This window comes from Protomyctophum parallelum (genome assembly GCF_964188405.1).
Source record: "Protomyctophum parallelum genome assembly, chromosome: 19".
NCBI classification, from domain to species: domain Eukaryota; kingdom Metazoa; phylum Chordata; class Actinopteri; order Myctophiformes; family Myctophidae; genus Protomyctophum; species Protomyctophum parallelum.
Window position 1 is genome coordinate 13,773,605 of NC_139717.1, and position 22,319 is coordinate 13,795,923.

A 22,319-nucleotide genomic window follows, 5' to 3' on the forward strand; every position below is an offset into this window, starting at 1 on the left:
TGTACCTTAAATTCATTAAACTGGGAGGAGCCAGATATAGACAGGATTCCTGTAACCACTGTTGTGGAAACGTGGCCCCTTTAAGATGGCAGAATGGGATATGGTCCTTATGTGGATTACGGACATATAGAAACCACACTTGAAAAAAAGACACTGGGATGTGTCATCAACAATATGATCATAGAAGAGTGGAGTATATTCTGTGGATATATAAACAACGGACTGCGGAGCAAGACTTTCAAGGGAGACATTGAAGTGAGCAGTAAGAAGCCTATGTAGGCCTACTGTGTGTTGTAACAGTCGGTTACAACAACACACTGCTCAACACATCTGTGTTTGTGTGTGTGTGTGTCAGTGTGTGTGAGAGACCTGTCCACATTCAGGTTCGGTTTCTGTGTCCATACCATAGTCACTTTGTAGTGTGCATCTAACCCACTGAGCTACACTTCCACACTGTTATCCACACTTTTCCTGGGCTGTGTGTGCTCCAGTTCCTGTTGATTTCATTGGATATCATTGGTCATCTGACCAGTTTCATTGGCTTTCATTGGATCAAATCGACAGGAACTGGAGCACACACAGCCCAGGAAAAGTGTGGATAGGATTTGCACTTGACTTGGGCAATGCTTGCTAACCTGACTCCGCCAGATGGGGGCGGTATTTGAGCAATTATTATTATTAGCAATATTATATCTATCACAGGCTCAGAGTCACAGGCTCAGCTCAAGTAGCCTCGGAGACCGCAGGGCAGGCGTTTTATTGAAGTGAACTTTCCCTTCCCTTTGAAGTCTCTTGTTGTAAAGGCAGCAACACTGCTGCTCTTGGTAACATGCATATGGAGCCTGCTATGTGACACTGCAGACCCCGAATCCGATGGTAAGAACTAAGAAGGGTAACAACAGGTCATCTCGCCCCTTTGCCAACTCGCCCCCACAGCGTGGAATATCTCGCCCCAAAGCACGGATATATCGCCCCATGTTTATTTCATGTTTAAGATGTGTATCTTCATGTGGAAGATACACTGATAAAGCATTACACTTGTTTAAAACAGGGTCCACCCTTTTCAAATTCATCAAAACATTTAGAGATGTACAAATATACATTTCTATATAAAACAGGAAAAGGAAAAGGGAAAAGAAACACAGTAAAGTAAAAAAGGTTATGCATCTGGGCCAACCTTTGCGCTTGTTGTCTCATGGTCACTCTGGGCAATTCAATGTTTCATTCACATTGACTAAGATTATTAACCTTTTAACCTTACACTTCTCATGCTTAATGGGTTAGCACTTCAGTCATCATCGGGGAGAAGAACAACCCCACTCTGTCCCATCTAATCTCGCGTGAGCTTCAATAGAAGCTCATAGGTGGCATTAAAGATGCCCCAGGAGAGGAGCGTGCGGTGGAAGTTGAGGTGAGCCCCTCTGAACAGCATGACAACGCTGCTCCCCCTCTCTCTCCACACCGTCTTCAGCACCTCACTGCAGGGCTGGAAGGCCCCGCCTACCTTGGACTGTGACCGCGACTTTACCACGTTTATCGGGTAGAACAGGAGGCTGAGGAACGCCCCCAAGACCGCTCCACACACAAAGTCATTGACAAAATGTCCCGTCTGGCTAGTGGCCTCGGGTAGATGCTCCTTTACAGGTCCGCGGAAGGCGAAGAAAAGCATACTGCTGGGACCGGTACGTAGCAACACGGGAACTAGACCCCGGTACCACTCCCTGACCCCGTACTCGGTCAGAAGTGTCCGGAAGGTCTGTGCCGTGGTGTTGAAGCGGGCATGGTACCGGTGGTCCTGGAGGAGAGTCTGCACCCGCTCAAACGGCGTCAGGACGCAACCCACCGTGCCGGCCAGTGCCGCGGCAAAGCTCCGTGTGGCCAGCTCTGGCATTCCGCTGCCGGCCGTTCGGTCCAGGAGCGTCCTGGAGAAGTCCTCATACAGGCCAAACATGGCCGCGCCCCTGGTGGTCTTGTGGAGCAGCGGAGGAAGCAGGCCTCGGTACAGGTGCCTCAGCCCGTCCCTCTGCAGCTGCCGCACAGCCTCGAAGGTCCCCACGCCGTGCAGTTGCTGGCGGAACTGCACCTTATGGATGGGGAAGGTCACCACCGTGGTTGTGATGGCCGCGAGGGAACCGCAGACATAGTGCTTCCCGTCCCGACCCCCACCACCACTACCTAGGCCACTGGGTTTCCCGGGGGACCCTGGGGCATGGCCAAATATCCTATGCCATGGGCTGTGGTGTGGCTCCTCCAGTAGCATTACCTGTGTACTGCATAGTTCTGTAGGAATTGGATAGACTGGCCTCCAAGTACTCTGACAATAGGTACTGATGTCATAGTACTGACATCATATACTCTAAGTACTCTGACATTCCCCACTGCAACTAATAGTAACTAGATGTTCGGACCTCACACCTACGTCGCACCGAAGGAGGCATGGCAAAAGAGATAGCACTTACCCTATCCTACCTGAATTATCAAAAGAATAGTGAGAACAAAAACATTTGAGATTTGGCTTCTGAACTTCGGCACACTGGAGGTATAAATCAAAGTGGCCCTTTATCCTTCCAGCAGTGTCCTCCAGTAAGTGCAGCCTCTGTGTCAGGATGGAACCCTGGTCAAGATGCAATCCAAGAACTGGAGTGCTTCCAAACAAAGTGATCACTGATCATTTAGTTTCTCCTTAGAATTGAGAAGTCGAATCAACTGCTCTGCTGTGATGAACCAACAGGAATTCAGTTTGTAAAAGAAGCGGGACATGAAGCTCATTTGACTGACTGGTGCTAGTACGTGGAGGTGGAGATGTCCAACAGAACAAAATGGAGGCCAATGGAAGCCCAGCCTAATGTCATCGAGGTTTGTGACGTTGTTCTTCCGCAGAATCTCCTTCCCTGTCTCCACCATCTTCTCCACCATTGGAACATGTTCTTTGCTGAGGGTCTTGCAGTTCCTGACATGTTTAGTAGGAACCACCAGGTAATGATGGGGGGCTCCTGGCTTGATGTCCCTAAAGCAGGAGATGTCCTCATCACTGTAAAGAAGGTCCCCGCCCTTATCTTTGCTCACAATTTTGCAGAAAATGCATTTCTCGTCAAACCCTTTGCCTTGGGCTTCCTCTGTGTCCTGGGCTCCTGCTACCATTTTGTGGCATTGACTGTCTCAGACATATGCATTTAAAAATGCATATATGGACACAGACAGTCTGTTTGTCTCCATATATGCATTTTTATACTGCATTTGGACTTTTGGAGGGAGACATTGGTCTCTCCGACTGCATGTCACATGACCCCACTATACGTCATCCAGACTCGGCTCTCATTCTGTCTGTGACAGCTGTCTGTCTGTCCAGGACAAATCAGCGCCAATTTTTTATTTTTTATTTTTGCTGCTGACATATGTAACTTAGACTCACACGTCCAATATACAGCTTTTTGTCATAACTCGTCGTGTCACATTTGCCGTTGACAATGAAAGGAGAATTTACGTCATATGTGTCTGAACCAATCGGCTTTTTGTGCTAACAAATGAAATGCCATTGACAATGAAAGGAATATTTATGTCATGTGTCTGAGCAAATCGACATGTTACGTCATGATCATGTACGATAAGAGCGCCCCACACATCACATGGGGGTGATTTCTTAAATTCTGTATAAGCTTTTGGTGATGTCATGTGCATGGCATCATGTGATGTCATGTGTGTCAATAGAGGGACAGTGCAACCATACCTGCAATTCCCCATAATTGCACCATAACAACTGTTCAGCAGTTATTCAGAGTGACCAATCTTACTGTACCTACTGTATTTGTAACCATTATATTATGGGCTACCAACCATATATTGAATATAATAAGCTATATATGGCTATAAGATTTGCCCCAAAAAGGCAGAAAAGAATGAACACACACGCACACGCACACGCACACGCACACACACACACACACACACACACACACACACACACACACACACACACACACACACACACACTGTTTGCGCAAACAGCCAAACACTCAACTCTCACCCAGAGACAACTCACCCCGAAAGTGAAGACAGCTCACCCCCGAAAGTGAAGACAGCTCACCCCCGAAAGTGAAGACAGCTCACCCCCGAAAGTGAAGACATCAGGACTTTCGGGGTGAGATGTCCACACTTTTTCGTCTGAGGTGTAAAAAGGGTGAGTTGTCTTGTTACCGTGCATATATAGCCCATTCGAAACTGGCCTCATTAAAAATTCAGTCAGTCAGTGAACCAATCAATCAATCAATCAATCAATCAATCAATCAATCAATCAAAATACAGTAAGCCAGAAAAAGCCAGAAAAAACCCCATACACTTAATACTCCTGTACACTAGATGGGGGTATGCACCTGATAATAAGCCACGGTTGCAACCAACGCAACCAACCCGCCAAGAGAAGAAACACATTAGCCGGCGGCCGGAAGTGCTGTGTGTGTCAGAATGTGTGTGACTTGACAGTGAGGAGGAGCAGCCAGAGAGTTGTGTATAGTCTCTGAAGGGGAGTGAGCGAGAGAGTGTACACACCACAATGCCAAATAAAACCAAAAAAGACAAGGTGAGTAACACAGGAGCACTTAGAAGTCTCCATATGAACACGTTAATTCAAGTTTAAGATAGCTTTACGTGCTTCTATTTCGGGATAAACCGAGGTGTGTTATGTTGCGTGTGCACAGATAAGTCCCACCAAGCAGCAGTCACCAGCAGCTAGTGGCTAGCATGCTAACGTAGCACCTCGCTAACGGTGCTGCCGCCTGGCTGCCACCAAGTCCAAACAAACTAGTTTATGTTGATGCGCGCTGTGTTTTAGCACGCGCCAAGTGTTTGTTTATGGTATTGAAGTCATCGTTTGCTTGTTTTAAAAAGTGTAAATCCAACCGGCATCAATGTTGAGGTTGACTCAGACTGGCTGTGATTAAGTAGTGGTTTTCAAAGTGGTGTCCGGGGACCCACAGGGGTCCTTGGGTTGGTTCCAAAGGGTCCCTACTTGCTAAATGTGTAGTAGACTAGTAGTTTAATGTAACTATAATTCAATTAACTTGGAATTATTGCAATATAAACAATGTGTTTCTTAATATGTACAATGTGACATTTGCATAATGTCCTTATTTCTATTTATTTTATTTTGCACCTTGGACATCTGACCACCGATTTTGTTCAAAAAATTGGTCTAACTAAAGTACAGTATACTGATTGGAACATGCTTATACATTTGACAAATAAGGTCTAATATTTCTACACACAGACACACAGACATTGTTAGAATTATAGTATGATGATGATATATTCTTTTACATTTTGGACAAAATAGCCAATTTTACATCAAGGTGCCCAGATCTCCAAGTTGCCACCTATTGTATCTGTTCAAAATGTCAGTATATGTACATGCATACATGTCCATGTGCCGCCTATGCCTTGCAGAAGTTGCAGTGTTGGTCTGTGCATGGCATGACTCATTGTTCCTCACCGTTATTATACAAGCTAATAATACCTCCATCAACTCCACTGACGTTTAACCATTTCTTTTCAGGAGCCCCCTAAAAGTGGAAAAGTGGTCAAGAATGCAGAACAGGACAGCCTGGAGCACGAGGTAGGCTAATCCCTGATTAAGTATGCAATTATTATTATGTTTCATGATCGTCAATCAGCATTCATTATAGGTTAATCCATCGTTAAGGGAATGCACTATTTGTGTCTGCTGTCTGCTGTGAGCCATTTAATAAATACCAATAGCCTACAATGAATTTAGTTTTTCATTAGAAGGGAGGTTTCTTTTTTACATTTGCAATATAACACAAGATGATTAACACATTGTAGGTATAGGCTTATTCATGGTAACCTTTAAACAAACAGAACAAAAATAAATAGAGCAGTGTATGTATTCGCATAATGCTTAGCAAATGCCAACAGAACCTAATGAACTTAATTATTAAAGGAATAATAATGCATGTATCGTTTTAACCCATATCGATTACCATGTATCAGTTAATCAGGTAAAATGGTTAATCATTAACATCCCTACCCTTGATAATAACACTTTGAATGGCACACATTGAGACATGGAAGAGGAGTGTGTTAACATTTGCAGTGTGGTTCCCTGTGATGCTTTTATTGGATGAATAATACATTGAAATCAATACATCAGTCAGGAATGGGATGTATGTATTTAATTTGCCAGTTTCAGAGTACTACTCCACAGGATTTAGTTTTGTCTACTGTAGTACGGTATTTTATGTTTTAAGTCTGTTAGTGTTTTGAGATTGATTTGTGGTCTATGATGCATTATGTAAGGAGTAACTAGGTTGGTAATTTGATTTCACCACTTTCACCCTGGCATCCCTATTTTGAGCATGTCTGAAAGTGAAATAAAAAAATAACATCTACATTCCGTGTAGAGTAGTATAATAGTATAATATAGTTATAAATGATGTATATGTTTATTAAAGGATCCCCACAAGTTAGTTGCCTGTCAGGGTGGCAAATTAATTCTTCTTTTAGTTCACCTGTCACAGTATCTGATGATTGTCCAAAATGTAACAGCCAATAGGACTGCACTATTATTATTTGTTGGTTGGTCACCCCAGACAAGCCCTCAGGTCATCAGCCCCCATATATGGTGCCCAGGTCATCGTGACATCATCAGGGATGACCTGGGGCCTGGTGTGACACACTGACGGGAAATGCAAGATTCCATAGTAAATTCCACAGTGGTTGGTTTAGTACTGTGTACAATACCAAAGTATAAAAGTAACTACGCTAGCCTACACTCTGAGGCATCTGATTTACATTTTGTCATGTTTCTTGATGAAAATGGTAGATTCCAGAATGGTACCAGCTCACAAGGCATTGTGATGTGATACGCTGTGGATTTGTAGATCTTTCAGCGATCGAGCGTATCATATTCAGGTCTGTCTGTCTTCTATTGTTCGACATAGAGCAGGTAATGCAACACTAGTTGCGAGAAGCCATAGATTATCATGTGTTTACTGTCTAGCATCTTTATTCTTTAAATATCCCATTATCGGTGTTGATTGCAGTCATATCGCAGTGATAGGTGATGACTTGTGTAATGTTGTGCCTTTTGGGAACCTCACACACGTTATTGAGGTTTGTGTGGTCTGGCAGCTCAGATTTAGATTTTTGTTGCTAAATTATTTTATGTTGATAAAATGTGTTGCTTCAAAAGCACTTGTTGCAAAATTGGAGTCCTTCCAAATCCACACTGGACTGGATTCCTCCTTTTAAAGTATATAAGCACAACTTCACAGTCAGTCGCTAATTTCTTCAGCTTGAAAACATACATTTCCTTCGACAATGCGGTGCCAGGGTAGCCTATCTGGTTACTGTAGTATCTTTAGCAGTCAATGAGGAATACTAGATGATGTGAAACAGAAATGGAGAGTTGTATGACATAATATTGAATTAATAGCATATTTGATTGACAATTTGAAACTAAAATTGTTTTAAGTAAACACGAGAATGCAACGTAAAAGAATGTGACGTGAAAGGAATCATGGTCATTTAGAAATGAGATTGCATAGATGTATGAATCAGGATTTTATTTAGATTACTACATTTCCCTGCCAGCCGACACTTATTTTTTTCAGACTGTTCTTTTTTGCTGTCTAGTATAAGCAACTTTCCTGTACAAAACGTTAAAACAAAAAACGAGAGCTGCCCATCATTGCTTGTTATGAAGTAGTACTGTTTTTCAGATGGGGAAGCAGTTTTCTTCAAAGTTGCGTATACTGACAGATACATGTATCACTTTACACTAATGAGCATAAAATTCTCTTTACAACTGCGTCTGATTATTGAGTCCACTGCGCACAGAACTATGGTACAGACACAGACTAGTACAGATTACAGAATATATAAAAAGAAGTGTGCTCAAAATTCACTTGATGATTTATTCCATATTAGCACAGCTGGGAAGAGAGGAAAAACGTTTTCAGCCACTGGATTTCATCACTCTTAGAACTGCTTTTCTGAGAAGCCCTTCTAAAGGTGTGGCCAGTCGCGCTGATAACGTCATCTCTGACAGTTTATTTCTCTCTGCCTCAAATCGGTCAGGCATGTGTAACGGGTGGCACATTTCGTCAACCTACTGCTTGGCTCTATGTCACTGACGCAGGAACGCAACACGACTGCACACCGCTGATGTAGTCACGCTGAAATGGGAAAAAATTCAGCCATGCAAGCAGCATTCGAAGAGTTTAGTCCCTCCTTCCCAGTCCCAAACCTGTGTTGATATTCTTAAGTCTGTGCAGTCTGAACCCCCTGCCCCCTCCCCTCTCTCTCTCTCTCTCTCTCTCTCTCTCTCTCTCTGGGTAGTAATCCCCATGGTTATCTGCCCTCACTCCTCGATCTGCTAATGCGGCAACCCCGTGTCAAATTGAAATAGCCGGGAGGCAAGCTGTTGCTGTATTACCCCCCCACCCTCTAAGCCCTCTGATTGTTGGAACCACCAGACCTGTTGGCTTTTAGATATTACATTAAGTCATTCATTTCTTTCCGCAAAAGTATAGACATGTCGATCTACCCACTGCATTAACACTATTCATTCACAAGAGATTTTCTTTTCAGTTATTTGGTTATTGATTGACGTAAGGTCAACTGCACAACATGGCCTTGTGTTTGTGTGTATGACAGCAGGTGTGCTGCAGGTTTTGGATCTTTTTCTGTCACAAGAGGCAGATTGTGTTCCCTTCTTGTAACCATGCATGTTCCACTTATGGTCTCTCTCTCTCGCTTTGTCACCGCCAACCCTGCTTGGCATGGTGGGCTATAACCCATTCTGACCGGGCACCCATTTTGGTGTTGGCATCATGTTATGCTTTAGCTATTGAAAAATAGCAGATCTACAAGCTCATATCGCGCCACCTAGTGGCGCGATACGAGCTTGTAGGTCTGCTATTTTTTGAAAGATCGAAGAACGACTGACATTTTTAGAATCTGATCTCAGGTCAGAATGGGTTAATCAGACCCAGTGTGTGTCCAGTGGAAACCTCGTATGAATCTGATCTCGGGTCAGAATGGGATAAACACCATCCCACATCTCAGAGGGCAATGAGAGTGTAATCTAGCCCAGTTGTTCTCAACCTGTGGGTTGGAACCCGCATTGGGGACACCACATGATTTTTGGGGGGTCCCCAGATGACAGTGAAGTGGCAATAAAAAAATAAGCTGATGTATAAGCTATTTCAGGCATTGTGAGCTTGTAGATAAGCTATTTTCACTATTTTTCTGTGGAACAGAGTCAAACTAAATTGAAAGCATCAACTCCTACATTCCAAGTGCTTATCAGGGTTGGGGGTGGGGGGTGTCACGGCCTGAAAAGGTTGAGAACACTGATCTAGCACATAACTAGACTCCCCCTGTTTGGCTTGGATCAACCCCTTTTGTAAACTGGACACAAACAAATCAAAAAAAAGTGCCCTTCCGGGCACAGGTCTCCACCAGGTTATCCACAGATCCGTGCAGTTAGAGGTAAAAACACTTTTCGGCCAGTTATAGCGCCACCTTGAGGCTGAGTTGAAATTGTTCATGTGGCATTTCGTCCTCGGCCTAGTGGGAATGTGGGTGCACAATTTCACGGAAATCACGCGATGTGTTCATGATTTGCAGCATTTTGTTTGAAACTGAGCACTCCTGTGAACTTTGGAAGCCAATCTTAACCAATCAGGATGGAGTCTGATAAATCTGAAAGACCCGTTTCGTTGAATGGCTCTAGAGAGACTGTGTACCAATTTGCGTGATGTTTGGACAAAATCTGTAGGTGTACTGTGCAAAAACTTGTTTTGCACAAAGCGGCCTCCTGGTGGCGCTATAACAGGCCGTTCTGGAAAGTTTGGGGCAGAGGTTCATCGTTGGCATCCAGGGAGTGTGTGTGCAAAATATGGCATCGACCGGGTTAACGGTGGCCGAGATTAGCTGTTCACGGACGGACGGACGGACACACACACACACGGACGGACGGACACACGGACGGACGGAGTGCAAAACATACTCTCCCCACATGCCTTCGGCCTGGTGGAGACAATTATATTAGTAGACAGGATCTAGACCAGATCACGCTGGTCAATTCGGAACACAAACCAGGCTTTCTTTCTGCCGTGTGGAAACTGGTGCGGCCAAGGCTACTGACCGTGGCTGAGGCAGGTCCACAGCTGCAGTGACCCTTTGTGCTGTCAGGTGTGTGTTGATGCATGGATCCTAGCTGGCAGGCAGGTGGCACCAGCCATGAGAAACGGCCCACATTCACTAGATTCCACATCAACACAACACACCTTGATGGGATTTCTTTGGCCCCAGGCAGGGTTAAACTTTCCTTTAGTCAAGTCTTCTCCATGGCTGAGTGGTTTGGTAGGGTGGGATGAGATGTCTCTTGTAGACAACACTGACTCCAGACAAGTCTTAGGTCTTTTAACCACTTTGGTCTACTAGATCTGCTATTTTCATTTTCACTCATGATATATATGTGTTTAACTAAACCTTACCTAACCTTTTTTTGTTATGTTGTTAATATGAATGCTAGGGTCTAATGCATTTCAATGCCAAATAGAACATACTATTCTATTGTGCGTGGATTGTGCTTTTATCTTTGACCTTTCATTTCATTTTGTGTATATTAGTTTTGTGAGTTTTGAGTTTGAAAGGAGGGATTATTATTCTGAAACAGGAAATGGCCTTCCGTAAACTGTTGCCACAAACATCATCATCATACTATAATTCACTCGATGTCTGAGTGAATGAATTAATGTAATAAATAATCAGTGGCGCTATAACATAACAGCCCACTTTACATTTTGCCTTAACTCCTGAACAGTCATTGTGCACTGACTTTTGGTCATATCATGTGTTATTTAGATTATACTGTTTGATTAATGTCCACACGTTATTTAGATAGCATGTTGTTTAGACAAATGTTGGGTTAGATTTTTACCTGTGCTGGTTATCCTATTTTGTGGTTTTATTTTATCCTATAAAGTGCTACTTTATTTGTAGCACTTAATTGAATTATTTTCTTTATACTCTATTTACTTGACCCTTTACTCTGATCCTCCACTTAGTAAATTGCATTGGATTAAAGTGTCTGCTAAATACTTTTTTTTTTTTAGCTTAAAGGGTAAGACCACTTTTTTGGAGGTTTGGGTTTGTTTTCTTACCTTATTATGGTCAAACTAGTCCAGTCCAGGAGTTAATTCGCTCCATTGTGCAGTTTTCTAGAATATAACGTTATAAAAATACCAGCCCAATGAGCCCATTGACTTACATTGTAGCGGGAAAACAGCTCTCAAAGTCACTCTTTTAGCACATGAACGAACGCAACAAAAGCTGATTCTGACAGCTTATGACATCAGGAAAACTCATGCGGTTTTATTTTTAATAAAAAATGTCAACTTTGTCTTGTTTTGACTAATTTGTGTAGAAAGAAGATCTGGTAGGTATGCTTACGCCAACCGAATCACTTCTGTTTTCACGTGACGTGGTACTACGATCCGATTGGTCCAACTCTAACTGCAACAATCTGGAACAGCGCACTTCATCCTCCGTTCTAAAAGTATCGTAAGCCTACAAACTTATGACTGCTTGCCGTGGGTGTCTGTGTCGGGGGTACTGCTCGACTGCAGATGGATTGGGTGCTCTCAGCGTACAACACAGGCAGCCAGCGTGCTTCCTTATTTACAAATGAAACCGGAAACGGAAGACCGCATTGCAGCTTCAGTGTCTCTCCAAACAAAATAGTACCTTTATAAATATACGTTAAAACACAAAAATAAAACCGCATGAGTTTTCCTGATGTCATAAGCTGTCAGAATCAGCTTTTGTTGCGTTCGTTCATGTGCTAAAAGTGTGACTTTGAGAGCTGTTTCCCCGCTACAATGTAAGTCAATGGGCTCATTGGGCTGGTATTTTTATAAAGTTATTTTCTATAAAACTGCACAATGGAGCGAAATAACTCCTGGACTGGACTAGTTGTGACCATAATAATGTAAGAAAACAACCCAAACCTCCAAAAAAGTGGTCTTACCCTTTAAATAACCAGGTACAGATTGGATCACAATGCATATTAGTGCGGCCGGGGAACATACATGTGTGCCGGTTAAAAAAAATACCCCCCACCACCTTGGTAGCCGCAGAAACGTCTCTGCTTTTGCATGTGATGTGACCGACTAGATAGTGCACTTTTCATTTTATTCCTCATACAAAGATGCCATTGCCTGGCCCTGTATCTCAATGGTCAAATACATATTTGATTAACACAATCAGTGCCGGGATTCCTTCAAAATAGGAGCTCTACGCAAAAAAATATCTTAAAAAAAAAATAAAAAAAATAGGAGCTCTGGGGTGCCAGAAAGACATGGCCGCTTTTACTCTGAAACCCACGACCCGGAAACAATCCGCTCAAAAAAGTTCCCTTTACATTGCTATCGTTTTAATTCATATGATATATGATCCAAGAAGCGTTCATATTTTGCGGGAGAGACGGATGAGGAGCAGAAATGAAGCGCAGAAATGAAGTGCTAGTATATCGATCTGTTCACCCCTCGATCTGGGAACCCCTTTTGGTGTTTTAAATATTATGTTATAATTTAGCTATTGAAAAATAGCAGATCTACAAGCTCATAGCGCGCCACCGAGTGGCGCGCTAGGAGCTTGTAGGTCTGCTATTTTTGAAAAATCGTAAAAATGTGGCACAAATCTTTGAATATATATTCTTTCAAAGTGAATGTTTTTAACTCGGGTCTAAATGGGTTGCGGTTATCAAAATGTATCAATTAATGAATTAATTGATAATTCCCAGTTCCCAGTTCCCAATCCAGAGTGCCTAGCCCTAATCGATACGTTGTCCTGCTCCTCAAGTGTGTTGACTTTGACTCTGACAGACCTTCTCAGCCTGTCTTGTCTTGATGTCATTAACGCAGACTGTCTTTGTGTCTCCTCCCAGCAGGATTCCAACCGGAAGAGTAGTAACAGTGTCCCACCGACCACTCAGCTGCTGAAGGGGAAGCTGTCGGCTTCCCCAGCTGTCAAGAAGGACAAGAGGCAGAGCTCCTCTCGTTTCAGCCTCAGTAACAACAGAGAGCTGCAGAAGCTGCCTGCCTTCAAAGGTATTTAACAAAACAAGCCACCTTAAGCTGAGTTCAGACTACACGGTTGTAGCCCTGATTTTTCACTACCAACAGGTTTTTGACGAAGCTGGCAAAAGCCCCACATCAGCCCCACACGTTGCTCGCTCCCGTGAACATTGATCGCTGTGTGTGGACTGACAAAGACAGTCTGAGCATGCTGGAGACACTGACTCACAGATGCAACACAGTCCCATGATATCTTGCAGCCTACAGTGTGTGTATATGTATGTATGTGTGTGTATATATATTTTTAAACCTTTATTATTTTTATAAAGTATAGTAACTAGTAATATAGAGCGCCTAATATCGGGACTGAGTCCAAAATTAATGTAGTATGAAAAGTGTTGTGACCAACAAAAAATACACCAAGCTCAAGCCAATCAGAACACAGGACACAGGGTGGGGGGAAACCATGGGGCACCGTAATACCTGCACATTCTTTTCTCAATCTTATTTTTGTTTTGCACACAAACTACTTGGACGTTTCTGGCAGACATCCATTTCTGGAAGAACAAAAGTCCTGTCACTTAACTTCCTTTTTGTCAGTATTGTCACCTCTTTCTGTGTTTTCGTGACAAAATGTAGTTTCAAGTTCTTTTTGTCAGAGATGGACTCCATCATGTGTTGCCGATCAGTCATGTAGTCTTGACTGTAAACCACAATGACTCAGGAAAGATGGCCGGTATACACGGCAAGGAAGTTGTGTAGTAGAGACCGACCGATATGGAATTTTGTGACCGACGCTGATGAAGGCTATGTGAGCTGCCTGAAACAGGTGCGTTGTTGGTCTCGGCGATATGACTCATATCATATGAGGAAAATAAAATGATGAAAAGAGTTCTGCTGGATTGTTTATCTTCTAGTTGCATTTTTTGACTGTGCCTGTACTGCCTAAAGCCTCGACGTAAGTAATTACTTTGGAAGTGCAAAGCGCTGTTTTAGTTTCTGTTTCTAAACTTTCTGGATCAATGCGAGGCAGGTCTATTAGGACACCTAGTGGTTGGATTCGGTGTTACCGGTTTAACCGGTGTTGAGAAGCACGGTGGAAACGGTGGGGAAATTATAACACCGCGACATCTCTAGTAGAACGTTCAACCTAGAGACAGTGTTGCCAAGTCTGATTATAAGCTACTTTGGACTTGTTTATCTGTAAAGTTGCTTTAAAATATTGGTAGTCCTTGACATGGAAAGGTTTGAGTTCCACTGCTCTAAAACAACATTGGACAACGAAGTTTGACAGTCAGCACTATAATTGATTATTTTAAGACAAATTTTCGGACCATTTCTGATTGACTGACTTTGAAGTGTAAGTGTAAGTGTGTGTGTGTGTGTGTGTGTGTGTGTGTGTGTGTGTGCCTGCCTGCCATTAGTGAAGCTAATCACATAATGACCTCAAAGACGTCACGCAGCCTCTGATGGTCTGCAGAGAGTTGTAAATGTGAATGTTTTACAGGCATGTGAAGCTGTATGTTTACAGCCCCGGCCTGGTACCGTGCCAGTGGTGGCCTGGGGCTTGTGGTTGGGCCTGTCACGATATGACATTGTAGTTGTAGTTGACGATTAATTGTTGTAAAAGTAATTCGCGATTCACTTTTTTTTTTTTTTTGGCATTGGACATTTAATGCAAATTACATTTCTGTTTGCCATGTAGGCTTTGTAATCTGAACATTTTTGCTGTTGGGAAGAAACCACCTAACTCTAAAATGTTATTTTTCAGGAAATGAAAAAAATAAATCTTTTCAGGAAATGAAGAAAGCCTTCTATTTTTTTATTTTTTTTAAGATATTTTTTTTGCGGCTTACGCCTTTTTATTGATTTTTGAAGGGACAGACAGTAGGCTGACAGGAAACGGGAGAGAGATGGGGGGATGACATGCAGTAAAGGCCGTGTCGGGTCCGGGAGTCGAACCCGCGGCACACTGCGACTGGATTACCAGTCCGGTGCCCAGACCGTTACGCTACGGCCTGGGCCGAAAGCCTTCTATTTTGAAAAACAAACCAATACTGCCTCATCAAAGTTGGTGTTGGTACTTTATATACTTGCATGAGAGGGGGACAGGTGGTGGAGTTTGAGGGTCCAATGGAGTTAAGACGTTTTGTCTGAAGCACTTTTTACTATCCTGACCGCAGCGATAAGAAAAATCACTGCCGTGCATTTTATACTTAAAAAAACTTTGCAGGTGTTGCTATTTTTCAGAATCTATATTTATCGATATATCGATATTTTCGACAACACTATGTCCACGCACATGGGACATACACGGTTTTAACAAACTGTACTGGCTCACCCACTCACCCATTCCGCGGTCAGATGTGTCTAAACACATCCACCGATGGCTCCCCCTCTCACGGCTAATTTATACTCACGCACCGTAAATAGCCGGTCAACAAGCTCATGACACATCGCATCGGTGCAGTGTTGTGAGATCTGCATTCAGATCGGCCACTTTCGCCGTCTGTACATCAACAGCAGGTCTCACAGCAGTGTTGCGCAAGACACAGAAACAAGCAGAGGACATAGATGGAATGGACTTTGTGCTGGATTTAACCCAAGGGTCTATATTTAGGGTGTAATCCACAGATAAGGCCCTAATGCCACTGGTCCTTGTGCTTCAGGATGCTGGTACTCAGATAAGCAGTGTCTGGCAGACATTAAGTAATATTGTTTAATGTCTCTCTTTCTCTCTCTCTCTCCCCCTCCCTCCCCTGGCTGACGGGAGCAGCTATAGAATCAGTAGCTGACATTTAGGCTGATATCCCCAGCAGCGCTAGCAGAACAGCAGGTTGATGATGGGGAAGAGTGACTGCTGGTTTGGTTTTATACAAGCACTTTCCTCAAGCTTGACAGATAGGCATTTGGTCAAATTCTGAAAAATCGTATAATAAGAAAAACCTTTGCCTATAATGACATGCCCAAAATAATTACTGTCCAGGGTTAATGTGGATGGAATGACACGTCTATCGTATAGTCACCCTGACCCTACAATGCCCCCCAACTCCTGTTCCCACTGTCTGCCTGGAACAGAAAGCCTCTGGAGGGTAATGTCATAAAACCAGATGGTGTCGAACAGCGTGCGTCCAGGGCTTAGGTCTCCTGGTAAACACCACACTGGATCCACCCAATCAATCAGTATAAACAACTGACTGTGTTTGCGTAACTGCATCTCATCATCTGAAGTGGTAGTGTGTGTGTGTGTGTGTGTGTGTGTGTGTGTGTGTGTGTGTGACTGTGTTTGTCTCCACCTGGTGGTAAGTAGCTGAACAGGTTCAACTGTTGGTAGAGCATTTGAGCTCCATTGGAGCAGGACACTGGTAGAGCATTTCTGCTTCATTAGAGCAGGACACTGGTGGAAACTAGAGGTTCTCCGATGGATCGGCCACCAATCTGTGATTTTCACTCCAAATGACTCGATCGGTGGTCGTCAATTTACCCGATCATGGAGAAACCGATCTAATTCTTTATACGATTTATGTGGTATAAAAGTCAATCAGATATATACCGGTAATGTAATATCGTTTGGTGACGGGCCTAAACATTCTCCCCTTCCTCCGCACACACAGGAACAGTTTTGATGTGGGTTTTGACATAATAATTTAGCAAATATTCAAATGTTCCCCTTATGCACAAGATCGGTATCGGACGATTGTGAGAAAAACTATCAGTGATTGGGATCGGACCCAAAAAACCCTTGATCGAAGTACCTCTAAAACGTAGGCCTAGAGCCAGTGTGAAACCAGTCCCAGGGTGTTGTGCTTATGTGGCCAGCACTTAAAATGGCAGTGGGGCGGCAGTCTCTCCGGAGGTAGAGCAGCCCTCTTGGAATCCGAACGTTCCAGGTTCGATCCCCGGCTCCTCCTGGCTACACGTGTCAAAGTGTCCTTGAGCAAGACACTGAACCCCTAACTGCTCCCAATGAGTTACTTGTACAGTTTCCTCCGCCATCGGTGTGTGTGAGTGAATGTGAATTGTGAAAAACACATTGTAAAGCGCTTTGGAGAAAAGTGCTGTAAATGCACTCCATATATACATATGGTCCATTTAAACAAGAGCTTAATTGTAACTTCTGCCCCCATAACTATCGACCATGCTTCTAATCAAACCTGTATTGATGTGTGTGCGTGGCAGCGTGCAGCTCAACGCATTGAAACGTCAAGTGACACTTTGAGGAGCATTTCAGAAGGGTTGTGTTGCAGGCAATTTAGTAATACCCAAATTGGGGGTGGATTGGATACGCGTACAATTAGGTGAAAATGCTGATGGAAAAGTGTCATATAAAGTAAAATAAAAAAAGTAAAATGAAAGTATAAAATATAATTTATTGAGTGGTTAACAGTTATCACGGTGATAGATTTGTAGCCGCTGTGTGCCAAAGCAGGGATATCTCAGTGATAAAGCTTTATATCAAAACCAACCAGCCAACGCTGAAAACAAACCTCTAGCCTGCTCCAGGTTGCTAGGCAGCGCCTGCGTCCTTTCCAGCATGGGGATGAAGTGGCATCCACCCAATAGGAATCCACTCATAGTTTCTTTGCTGGTTGTTTCCTCAGAAAAATACTCAAGTTGTTGTTTTTGTCCAATCCATCTGATGTAAATAGTGTTTTTTTATCGCATCGTGCTCGACATTACCGTTTCTGGCGAAAGCTAAGCCATATCGGCTCCTGCTAAAACAACATGGACCTCCTTCTGTGAATGTCCGACGCTGTGTGACCCGGATGAAAACTGACGTCACAAGCTACTAATGTTAAAAGTTGTCTCTCTGGATCTTTTAAAGGTGTTGCTGTGTCGATATAGGCCCTTCTCTCTAAATAGACTTAAGCCTTAAGCACTTCTTTTTATAGCTGACCAGCATGGAAGGATCAGCAGACCCATGAAATGTTCCACTGTTAATTTATAGTGCAGGCCAGGTTGCCGCCGTCCGATGTCGTGAATTCTCTGAAAGTCGCACTAAAACACACCAGGACAGCACCCATGACGCCTCACAAGGTCTCCGCTCTCTCCATAGCTGCGAACTGTGATGCCCGGTTCATGGCCTGTGCAGAGAAAAAGTACTAATCTACGAGCTCGATCTTGTAAATCGGCTGTGTATAACCCATTAAGACCTGACGCTAATTCTACAAATCTAAACAGTTTTCTGAAAAACCTGTTCTATATACGGTGGTTCTCAAACTTTTTCAAGGATCCACAAAATGTATATGTATTTGGCCGCTGACCCCCATCTTAAAAAAAAACCCCACCTTCCAGGGACAAAAATAACAGATCTACAAGCTTTCTGTGCAGCACTATGTGACGCGCTGTGCTTGTATATCTGCTATTTTTGAATAGCCAACAGTAACATCTAAAATTACATGGATGCTGCCGCGGTCTTAATGGGATGATTCAGGCTTGAGAGAGGACTTTATAGAAAGCCGCTCCTCGGCCGCAGCATGTTCCTAACGGAGATGCCGCAGGGCAAATGACAGTGCTTGGGCTGCGTTCGGTGCGAGCGCGCCCTACACCAGAACAACAGCTCTTCTGACGGGGGAGTGCCCCATGACCAGGGGGACAGTCGGCTTTTACTCACATGAGAGCCCAGGGGCCATATGCACTGTGGGAAGGAAGGCCCGCTTAGCCACCTCATCCACACTTGTAAATGGATGTGAACGCACACTGTTCGTACGCATGGATCTCCTCGGATGTTACGACGAATCATGGTGTGGCAGAGAAATCAGTGTGGCTATACGCACGGCACATTGACGTGCTTGTATCCAGTCCACTACCATGGTGATGGTCCATGGTTGGAACAATGTTTATAGCCTACCTACTACCATATTATATTAATTAATGTTATATTGGAAGTTTATAGGGTCTTAACATTTTGCGTACACTAATGTAGGTCAATGTAACTTCACAGATTGTGAAATTGAAACTTTAGTTGCGGAGGTAGCAAACGGAAGTCCTCTTTGTATTTTCATAGCGCCGAGCTCTGTCTGATAGGTGTTGTGAGTCTCCATCTAACGTGGTGAGTCATGGTTCAGTTGAGTCGTGTGCACGGAGAACATGACGACACGACACCAGGCAGTATCACACCACACATTCTGAAGTTTAATACACACATGGAGAATATACAGTATTGGACACATGACGTGACCAGAAGATATGAAACGAGGACAAGAACAGGAACAGAACATGCATCTCGTATCATTGTGCACAGACATCAGTCTCTGATAAAGTCATTGATGGTCATCGTATCACGCATATCAATATGCTGACATAGAGGAGTCATTCACCACTGGGTCAAGCAGATAAAGTCATAAATCATGACAATAATAATATAATAAGGGCAACTATGTATGTGTTTGACTTGATGAGCAATATTGTATATAAATGTGAGACTTATGTCGGGGTGCTTCTCAACATGATGCCGCTCTGCTGTAATGGAGATAAATCCTGCAAACATCCTGATTCCTGTGCATTCACACACAGACTTCCTGTCTCTGTTTCTTTCTCTCTCTGTTTCTTCCTCTCACTCACTCTCTCACACACACACACACACACACACACACACACACACACACACACACACACACACACACACACACAACACACACCTGGGCTAGGTCTGCTCTCCTGGTGAGCCATCTGTCAGGCAAATATACTCACGCATGCACACACAACAAGTACAACTATTGCATTATGCAATATGCAATGTGCACCTAGTGCCCCCCTCACACATTTGCACATGGGTTCACTGAAAGAACGTAAAACACAAATACTTGCTCACCACACACCCATTGGCTCACAGGAGGCAGGTGAGGTTGATGCAACGGCAGGTGAGTAACGCGTACATGTGCATATTTTCCCTGTAGTAGCAAAGTTAGGTAAAGCTTATGTTCCATATATTCAGCTGTAGGAAAAAGCTTTCGCACATATATACAGCGAAAACTAGTTTCGAAAGGTATGGGGGGGGGGGGGGGGGGGGGGGGGGGGGCTATGGTTTTTCTTTGCCCTGTTTCGCTCTGGTTCTTATCAGTTTGTTCATGTATCTGATGGGGCTAGTCGACTATTCAACTAGTCGACTAGTCAATCCACTAGTTGACCTTGCTGGTACTAGTTGACTAGTTGATAAGAACTTGTTTTCCTGGGTTTTGTAGGCCTCAAGATCAGCTAAAATGCTAGATTATAGTCACCAATGTACATAGTTTTTAAATGTACAAATATTATAAAAAGGTTGTTAACTAAGTAAAAATCACACCCGTGTGAAGTGAGTGGTGCAACTCTGTGTGGGGGTCCACGGAAGTTCCAGACCCCAAGGAACGCGCCCAGGGGGCCGGGCTGATTCCGGCGAGCCGCCCCACGTCCAAAACGGTTGAGAAATGACAGTTACCGTGTGGGGGTCCCTCTACTGTACTGTAACTGTACTGGCACACCCGAAATCATCATATATACAGTTAATATGTGTTTGTGTGTGTTAGGTTGCGCACAGGTGGTGAAAAACAACCATGCTATTTTCGTGCTCATACCCACCCAGGCAGGCACCCAGCCAGGCAGGCAGACACACACATAGCTCCGTACTAGAAGTGAAGCCCGGTTGTTCAGGGAAAGAAGCTTTTTTGCAGTCTGTTTCCAGTGACTTTGAGACTGAAAACGTTTTCCATGCGGCAGCATCTCAAACAGTCTGCAGTTGGGATGGCTTGAGTCCTTCATAATTCCACAAGTTTTGCTGACACAATGATTGTCATACAGGGCATTGGACAAACCTCAGCTGATTTAACCAATATTACACAAGATGGTGTTCTTTATCGTCATTAATGCATGCCTGCGAAAGGTGCCGAAAGGTAATAATGACTATAAAGAACACCCTCTCGTGTAATATTGCAATTATACAACAGTTAATAATCGCCAAAAGAAACATATTTTTTAATGACAAATGTAGTCACTACGACCACAAATGTTCCAATAAACTAGCTAGCCTAGCCACCAAGTTTGCTGCGCTCTGGCAGAAAAACGCAGCTGAAATCTTTGTTTTGAGTAGGTGTTCCTTTGCACTGCTTTAAAGAACGGCTAGAAGCTGTTTCAACCAATCAGATTCCTCGAAACGACCTGTTGTATAATTCTGCTTGCATACCTGCAGATTTTTGTGCCATACCTTCCTAACTGAATGTGTTACTTCAGTGGTAGTGCTGTGTTTGTTGTGTGTTCTGTTGGCAGTGACTATCCGGCAGTGACTATCTGAAAATGGCTGCTCAGCTCAGCTATTTTCAGTGAATGTTCCCTAGACTAGGGAGGGATGCTAGGTTTCAAGTGGTTAATTTATACAAGTATGTCAGCGATGAGCAGCGAAAATAGCCGCTATACAAGCTCACAACGAGATGCGAGCTTGTAGGTTGACTATTTTTGTCATGTGACGGACAGTGTCAGGCTTAAGTGATTCAATCTTTTTCTGACTGGGAGGAAGTGGGGAATGCCGATTTCCTACTTATAATCAACTGAACCTCAAGCATGAGGTTCATTCAAGGCCGCTGGTGCAGAGATAACATTGAACAACCCACACAAGAAAGAACAACAAGGCCCGAGGACGTATAAGCTTCACTAGCATGTACATTGTGGAGAAGCGGTTTCCAAATCATGGATCGGTCGGGACCCATTTTTATGGGTCATGAGTCATCATGACTAAATGTTGTAGTGGTTCTCAACCTTTTCAGGCCGCGACCACGATAATCTTATGAACGAGGACCCTCCACCCTGACAAGCACTAGGAATTGTAGGAGTTGAGGCATTCCATTTCGTTTGACTACAAGCTCAGGCGAGTCTTTGAGCTTGTAGTCTTCAACTGTCATTTGGGGTGGGACCCCCCCAAAATCATGTGGGGACTGCCTGGGGGTCCCGACCCACAGATTAAGAACCGCTGATGTACAGCATCAATTCAGACAGTATATTACAGTAGTCAACAGGCGAAGCTCACCACGTAATATTGAAGTATTATAAAACATTTGTTGTGATGAATAACCTTGTAGGAGGCATACTGTGTACCTGTCACCCAGCGTAACTGGTGTAGTCGTGATCAATCATGCATCCTATACAGTGTAAACATTTATTTAACATTTTAGGCTATCTTGGCTAAACAAGGTTTTGTCAAGCAGGACCATATTGCATCAGTAATATTGAAACGTGGATAACTCTCCAGCT

General features: G+C 43.6%; 3 protein-coding genes across 5 annotated transcripts in view; 1 reads left to right on the plus strand and 2 right to left on the minus strand.

Annotated features, from left to right (window-relative positions):
• Window positions 1-1,330: 1,330 nt before the first annotated feature.
• On the minus strand, window positions 1,331-2,260 carry LOC310876784 (mitochondrial nicotinamide adenine dinucleotide transporter SLC25A51-like; the record flags this gene model as incomplete). Its single annotated transcript, XM_083790438.1, has 1 exon — window positions 1,331-2,260. The coding sequence occupies one exon, from the start codon at window positions 2,258-2,260 to the stop codon at window positions 1,331-1,333; it is 930 nt and encodes a 309-aa protein (XP_083646564.1).
• Window positions 2,261-2,409: 149 nt separating this feature from the next.
• Window positions 2,410-3,141, minus strand: LOC310876787 (adenosine 5'-monophosphoramidase HINT3-like; the record flags this gene model as incomplete). Its single annotated transcript, XM_083790441.1, has 2 exons — window positions 2,410-2,415; window positions 2,791-3,141. The coding sequence occupies 2 exons, from the start codon at window positions 3,139-3,141 to the stop codon at window positions 2,410-2,412; spliced, it is 357 nt and encodes a 118-aa protein (XP_083646567.1).
• Window positions 3,142-4,480: 1,339 nt separating this feature from the next.
• The window catches only part of LOC310876297 (serine/threonine-protein phosphatase 2A 56 kDa regulatory subunit gamma isoform-like), a gene marked incomplete at its 3' end in the record, with an annotated part of 49,093 nt that continues 31,254 nt past the window's right edge, over window positions 4,481-22,319 (plus strand). For 2 of the 3 annotated variants that reach the window (XM_083789801.1, XM_083789804.1), the window contains exons 1-3: window positions 4,481-4,576; window positions 5,549-5,608; window positions 12,971-13,133. In XM_083789801.1, coding sequence (XP_083645927.1) covers window positions 4,550-4,576; window positions 5,549-5,608; window positions 12,971-13,133 — 250 coding nt within the window. In that variant the 5' untranslated portion in view covers window positions 4,481-4,549. The remainder of the gene's footprint in view (window positions 4,577-5,548; window positions 5,609-12,970; window positions 13,134-22,319) is intronic. The other variant, XM_083789802.1, reaches the window with a different exon arrangement.